General features: G+C 58.8%; 1 protein-coding gene across 1 annotated transcript; it reads right to left on the bottom strand.

Moving 5' to 3' along the window:
- Positions 1–210: 210 nt before the first annotated feature.
- Positions 211–3,372, bottom strand: ZNF579 (zinc finger protein 579). The gene is made up of 2 exons (XM_082606954.1): positions 3,292–3,372; positions 211–2,330 (listed from the first exon to the last, which is right to left on the bottom strand). Exon 2 carries the CDS (start codon positions 2,326–2,328, stop codon positions 628–630), a length of 1,701 nt encoding a protein of 566 aa, XP_082463080.1. The 5' UTR covers positions 2,329–2,330; positions 3,292–3,372; the 3' UTR covers positions 211–627.
- Between the last annotated feature and the right edge of the window lie 3,765 nt (positions 3,373–7,137).

The raw sequence follows: 7,137 nt of genomic DNA on the forward strand, positions 1-7,137 counted from the left end.
AAGATGCCCAGGGCAGGTGGCAGCTTGCCTTCTTCCACTCCTGTTTCTTGTGAGTTTCCTGCCTGGCTGAGAGCCCCATGGTCCCTGATGTGCTCACCGGCATCCTTCCCGCTCTGAACCCAAGCTCCGAGCCTCGTGGACAACACATCCCTGCTCACCCAGGCGCCCTCAGCCAGCCCTCACTCCCACAGACAGCCCCACTCTCTCCAGTTCCACGAACTCACATTTATTCACAGACAGACAAAGGGACAGGGACAGACCTTTGCTCACTGGGGACCCCCCCCCCAGGGTCTGGCAGTTCCAAAGAGGTGATGGTGTCCAGTGTGTGTAACGGGGGACAGCCAGGCCGGGGGCCCCCGCCTCAGTGTCCATCCCTCTGGCCAGTGTCCTCCACCTCCTGAATCAGCGTCCTGCCTTCAGAAGTGGGGTGAGCAGTTTCTAACCAGCATCAGGGGGGTCTGGGGGTGGGCGATGGGGAGGGAGGGGCGGCCCAGCCTCCTCCCTCCTTAGTGTCGAGGGCTAGAAGGGGAGGGGTGGGGACACAGAGGAGGTTCCTCTCCTTCAGCTTCCCTCCTCCATATTGCAAACCGGGGGGTCAAACGGAGGGGCTGAGGATGGGTGTGCGGGTCAGGAGGCCAGGCCCCCCAATCCGCGCAGGTGAGCCTTGCTGTCAATCTCTTCTTCCTCCATCTCGAAGGCTGAGTGGTCTTGGCTGTCAAAACAGGAGGCGCTGAGGAAGACAGGGGGTGCCGGCAGCGGCTGAGGTGGGGTCCCCGGGGAGGGCGGCTCCTCCTTGATGTGTGCGATGGGCAGCGGAAGCCCTTCCTCCTCCTGGCCAGCGGGGGGCGGCGGGGGCGGCAGGGGCGACGGCGGGGCCTGGGCCTGGAGCGCCTGCTGCGCGGCGGCGGCCCTCTCCAGCTCAGCGCGGTGGCAGCGTTGGTGGCGCAGGAGGCTGTAGGCGCGCGAGAAGCGCCGCGAGCAGTGCGGGCACGGGTGCGGGGCCGGGCCGCCCGCGTGGACCTGCGCGTGGCGGGCCAGGTCGGCCAGCCGCTTGAACTCCCGCTGGCAGCGCACGCACTGGAAGGGCCGCGCCCCAGAGTGGGTGACCCCGTGCTGCCGCAAGTGCGCACGGCGCCGGAAACCTTTGCCGCACTCGGGGCACCAGAATCGGGGCTCCCCGGCGGGGGGCCGGGCCGGGGCGGCATCCCCTCCGTTCTGCCCGCCTTCTCCACCCTCCGGGGCGCCCCCGCACTCGGCCCCTTCGCCCCCCTCGGGCCCCTTCCCTGAGGTCCGTCCGCCCGACACCTTGTCGTCCTTCTTGCCCGCCGCGGGCAGCGGGGCCAGGAGGCTGAGCGCGCCGTGGACGCGACGGTGCTGGCGGAGGTAGGAGGCGAGGCGGAAGGCCAGGCCGCAGTCCGTGCACACGAAGGGGCGGTCGGTGGAGTGGACCAGCCGGTGGCGGGACAGCGACCAGGGCCTGGCGAAGGCCTTGAGGCAGATGGAGCACTGGTGGCGCTTGGGGCGGGGTGGGGGCCCCCCTTCGCCCTCCTGTTCGCCCTCGGGGCGCAGGCACGGGTGCGCTTTGAGCTCGCCCTTGGTGGCGAAAGCTTCACGGCAGCGGAGGCACAGCAGCGTCCAGTCGGCCTGGAGCAAGACCTGCTTCTCCTCCTGCCGTCCGGCCGCCAGCGCCAGCTCGGCCCTCAGCTCCGCCGCCCCGGCCTCGGCCTCCTCCTCCTCCGACTCGCGGGGCTCCGCGCTCGTGGCGGCCACCAGCGTGGCCGGCTCCCCCGTGGACCACGTCTCGGGCCGCGCCGCCGCCTCCTCCTCCTCCTCCTCCTCCTCCGCGGTGCCCGCTGCTGCAGAGGTGGGCTGCTCGGCGCCCTTGTCCTGCGGGCTCCAGCCGGACCCGGCCGCCTCCTTGGCTGCCCTCTCGATAGCCAGCTCGACCCCGCCGCCCGCGTGCTCCTGGGCCAGGTGGCGCCTGAGCTGCGCAGGCTCAGGGAAGGTGCGGGGGCAGGCGGCGCAGCGTAGTGGGGGCTGCGGCCCGTGGCCACGCAGGTGGCGCGAGAGGTGGGCAGGCCGGCGGAAGGCCTTGGGGCACAGGGGGCAGGCGTGTGGCCGCAGGCCCGAGTGGCTCAGCCGGTGCCGGGAGAGGTAGTAGGGGAAGCGGAAGAGGCGGCCACAGGTGGGGCAGGGCAGGGGCGCCCGAGGAGCTCCAGCGCCCCCCCTGCCACGGCCGCGGCCTCTACCACGGCCTCGGCCACGACCCCGGCCCCGGCCACGGTGAGGTGGGCTGCCCTGGGCTGGTGGAGGAGGCTGCGGATCCATGCCTGTAAAGAGACAGGGAAGAGATGGAGATTTGGGGGGGCAAGGGTGTGCAGAGAGAGACAAGTAGACAGAGAGACAAGGAGATGCAGAGGGTCAGATATTTAGCCGGGCAAGGGAAGGAGAGACAGGCGAAAAAGGCCGAGATGAGAGGCAGAGATCAGGAGAAGCAGAAAGGATGGTGAGAGGCAGAAAGCAGGAGAGAGAGATGGGGACACCCAGCAGAGACAGAGTGAAGAGAAAACAAAGAGATTTAGGCAGAGATGGTGCAAACACAGAGATCAGAGCAACCATGGCAGGGAGGAGGGAGGGAGAACAAGATAGAGACAGTAGAAGAGACAGGCAGACAAAGTCAGTGAACTGCTTTTCCTCCAGGGGCCCCGCTGGAACGTATGGGGAGGGGCTGGGAGTGGAGGGGGTGGGATTCAAAATCGGGAGGCCCCGGAAATGGAGTGTGGGTGCCCCGTCGCCAGAGTCTGGGAGAGGCCGGGAGTAGGAGGGCTCAGACTCTTGGGCAGGGAGGGGGCTAGGGAGGGAGGGGGCGAGATCCCGGGTGCTGAGGTTGGGGGTGTGTGGGGGGTTGGGAGATGACTGGGGTCCAGCCTCTAGACTTCTGTACGTGGTGGGTATGGATTCCTGGGTCCCAGTGGTGGAGAGGGCTGGGGGGAGGGGGCTGAGTTCCCAAGACAAGGGAGAGGAGGGGGCTGGGGGCCCAGCTGCTCGGAATCTCCAGCGAGGAGGAGGCTGAGGGCCAGGGCCCTGGACTGCGCCCCCCCGCCCCCGAGGAAGGCTGCTGGGGGTCGGGAGCCCTAGGTCTCCAAGGGGGGGCCCCGGTCTCCCCGCCGGGCCCAGCCTTTGGTTCCCCGCAGGCATGATCTGCAGGACTGGGGTCGCGGGTCGAGGCCTTGCAGATTTCTGAGCCCGGGGCCTTGGGCTCGCCCCGATGACTGGGCGCCCGGCCCTTACCTCCGCCTCCTTTGCTCCTTTCTTCCTTCCCCGCGGCCGGCCGTGCGCGGACGGTGGTGGCAGGGAGGGAGGGCTCCGAGCGTGGTGGGGGGTGGAGGAGGCTGGGCTCGGTGTCACCAACTAAGCCTTCCCCCCGGAAACCCGGCTTTTCTTCCGAGCCTGAGAGAGGAAAGACTGGCTGGGAAGCCGGAAGATGATGGACGAGGAGACCCAGGGGGCGGAGAGGAGGGGGGCGGCTTGGACTCCTGGGTCCTGTAAGGGGAGGGGGCTGGGGCCCCGTCCTCTGGGCTCCCGAGGGAGGAGGGGGCTGGGTCTGGCCCCCCTTCCTCCCCTCCCCAACAGACACATATTCATTCATTCCTTCAACAAATACACATTTATCAGGTCCTGTCTGTGCCAGGCACTGTGTTGGGCGAGGGGGGTGGCCGGGAAAGGAGATGAATGAGGCAGTGACAGAGGCTTCAGGGAAAGTACCGGCAATCTGGACTAGAACCTGACTGCAGCCTTCACGTGGCTGCCAGAGCAAGCGACTTTCCCTTCTCTGAGCCTCAGTCTCCTCCTCTGTGATAAACCCCTCGTATATCCACTTGACCCTAAGAGACCAGTTACTCATTTTGCAGTATATATTCACTCGATCCTAAGCCACCAATATTTACTGAGCACCTACTATGTTCTAGCTCTGTCCTTGGTGCTGGAGCTGCAGTGGCAAAGACAGAGGCCGCTGGACCCTGTCCACAGGGAGCTCAGGGTCTGGCGGAGGAGGCAGACAGACACAGATCCAATGGCCCTTCTGGAGAGTGTGCTCTAAAGCCAGAAGCAGGATGCAGTGGGATTACAGGGAGCAGAGACAACACTGAGTGAGAGTGATCCCTGAAAGCTTCCTGGAGGCAACGATGTATCCGCTGAAACCTGCAGGATGAAAGCCGAGGGTTAGGAATGGGAAGCGGGAGGCAAATGGAAATGGGAGAGAAATATACCAACACAGACACTATTCTTCTGATAGTTCTACTCATAAACATGCCACAAACGGTGTCTGTACCAGGTTAATCGTTGCAGTATTGTGCATGACTTCGAAAGACAGGAAATGAGCTACCTGCCCATCGATCAGGGATTTGAGTGGTAAATCGTGATTGATCTACCCAGCGGAACGCTATGTGTCCGTAAAAAAAAGAATGAAGAAGTTCACTGTGTAAAAACATGGAAAGGCTCCAAGTGATAAGGGAGAAAACACGGAAGGTGGAGCACAGCGTGCAGCCTGTTCTATCTGCACTTATCAGCGGGTTGTGTCTGGGAAAACTGGAAGGAGAGAGAAGAAACTGGCAACATTCTAACTCCTAGGACTGAAACTTACTACACTCTGTCCTTTTGTACTTTTGGAATTTGAAACCACGTGAATGTGTTTCATACTTAACAAAGTAAAGGAAAAAGATACAAATGATGGGGGATAATAAAAATAAATAAAATGAAAATAAATAATAGCTCACTCTTGTGAGTGCTTTACAAATACAAACCCATTTGTTCCTCCTTAAGAAGTGTGTAACATTCTCCCATTTCACAGAGCAGTAAAGTGAGGTACTGAGAGGTTTCAAAGTAGTGAGTCTAAGTCTTTGCATTTCACAAAGAGATGGGAGAAATGATGGTGAGGAGCATGATTTTTAAAAACATCTGGTCAATAATACTACTTTTTTTTTTTTTTTTTGCTGTACACGGGCCTCTCACTGTTGTGGCCTCTCCCGTTGCGGAGCACAGGCTCTGGACGTGCAGGCTCAGCGGCCATGGCTCACGGGCCCAGCCGCTCCGTGGCATGTGGGATCTTCCTGGACCAGGGCACGAACCCGTGTCCCCTGCATCGGCAGGTGGACTCCCAACCACTGCGCCACCAGGGAAGCCCAATAATACTACATTTTTAAGGGCATATACATTAGAGCAAAAGTCTAAACACATCCATGGAAACAGTAAGCACCAAATTTGGGGTAGGGGTTACCTTTGAGAAGGGAGAGGCAATCAGATCTTGGAGGGGGGGAGGTCTATGGAGTCAGGTGTACCTCTTACGCTTTAATAAAACTGGTAGTCAATATATGGGTGTGTGTGTGTATACTTTTGTTGAAATACATGTAACATAAAATTTACCATTTTAACCATTTTGAAGTGTACAACTCAGTGTCATTAAGTACATCCTCGAGGGGAATTCCCTGGCTGTGCAGTGGTTAGGACTCTGCGTTTCCACTGCTGGGGGCACGGGATGGATCCCTGACAGGGGAACTAAGATCCCTCCTGCCATACAGGGCGGCCAAAAGCAAACAAAAACGAACAAACAAACAAAAATTCACTAGTTCCACTATCTAGTTCCAGAACTTTTTCATCACCCCAAACAAAAACCCGGATCCATTAATCTGTCATTCCCCACTCCCTTCTCTCCTCTATCTCCTGGCAACCAATAATCGTTTTTCTGTCTCTTTGGGTTTGTCTTCTGTGGATATTTCATATCAATTAAGTCATCTAGTATGAGGTCTTTTATGACTGGCTTCTTTCACTTAGCATAATGTTTTCAAGGTTTATCCACATTGTAGCGTGTGACAGCACTTCCTTCCTTTTTATGGCTGAATAATATTCCATTGTATGGGTATACTGTATTTTGTTTGTCCATTCGTTTTTTCATGGACCTTGGGTTGTATCTACCTTTTGGCTATTGTGAGCAGTACTGTTATGAACATTTGTTATGTATAAGTTTTTGTTTTAATGGCTGTTTTCAGTTCTTTTGAGTATATACCTAGGGTGTGTGAGTGTATTATTATTTTATTATCTATATTTTGAAGGCTTAATATATATTTTTTCCTAAATGAAAGAAACGAATTCAGGAATGAGGTTGAGGGGAAAGAAATTTCAGAGATCAGCGTGCTGTATGTGTGTGTAGGCGTGGGCGGAGGTAGGGATCATGTCCTGGGGGAGATTTGGGGCCTTGGATTGGGGCATCAAAGGCGGCCAGTGTGGTGGAGAGAGGCCGGAGCTGCACGAGCAACTATGTCCGGCCTCCTAGTCCAGGCTGAATGCTGGACGCATTCCGAGTGTACTGAGAAGCCATTGAAAAGGTTTTAAGCTGGAGAGTCACATGATCCGATTAGTGTTTTAGAGAAATTCCTGTGGGACCCGCGAGGAGGCCCGGCCGGATGCAGGGGAGACCGAGGCGGGGAGCAGGAAGGAGGCGGTGCCCGGGGCCAGGTGAGAGATGGGGGGCCTGGGCGGGGCCGGCCTCGGGCAGGGGGCGGGAACTGGCGCTGATTGGCTTAGGGCTGCCCTCCTGGATGCCATTCCCACCGCCTCCACCTCCTCATTGGCTTCCCTGCTTCGGCCCCCCGCCTCCCTCGCATGCAGTCTCCGGCACCTAGAAATCACATCACTTCGCTCCTGCGCCTAACACCGTCCCGTGGCTCTCACCTCTTCCTCCCCACCTTCCTCATCTGCACCCCACGCCCTACCGTCTGAACCCTGGAAGCTCCCTTCACGGATTCCTGTCTTTCTCCCCCTGCTTCGCTCTGCGCCATCAACACTGCCCTCTTTGCTCTTTCGGACTTAGGGCCTTTGCACGTGCAGTTCACTGCCTGGAATGTCCTTCTTCTGGCTTTCCATAATGTTTCCCGTACTTCCCTCATTTCTTACAGATCTCCCCAGAGACACCTGTCCCGTTCACGTTACCTAAAACAACCCTCCTGGGAATTCCCTGGCGGTCCAGTGGTTAGGACTCCGCGCTGCCACTGCAGGGGCCATGGGTTCCATCCCTGGTGGCGGAACTAAGATCCCACAAACTGCGCAGTGCGGCCAATAAAAAAAAAAAAAAGCCTTCCTGAC

This window comes from Mesoplodon mirus (assembly GCF_964341445.2).
Source record: "Mesoplodon mirus genome assembly, chromosome: 19".
Classification (NCBI taxonomy): Eukaryota; Metazoa; Chordata; class Mammalia; order Artiodactyla; family Ziphiidae; genus Mesoplodon; species Mesoplodon mirus.

What these genes read in the sequence shown, in the direction of transcription:
- ZNF579 (XM_082606954.1), bottom strand. Translation starts at nt 2,328, where the DNA reads ATGGATCCGCAGCCTCCTCCACCAGCCCAGGGCAGCCCACCTCACCGT.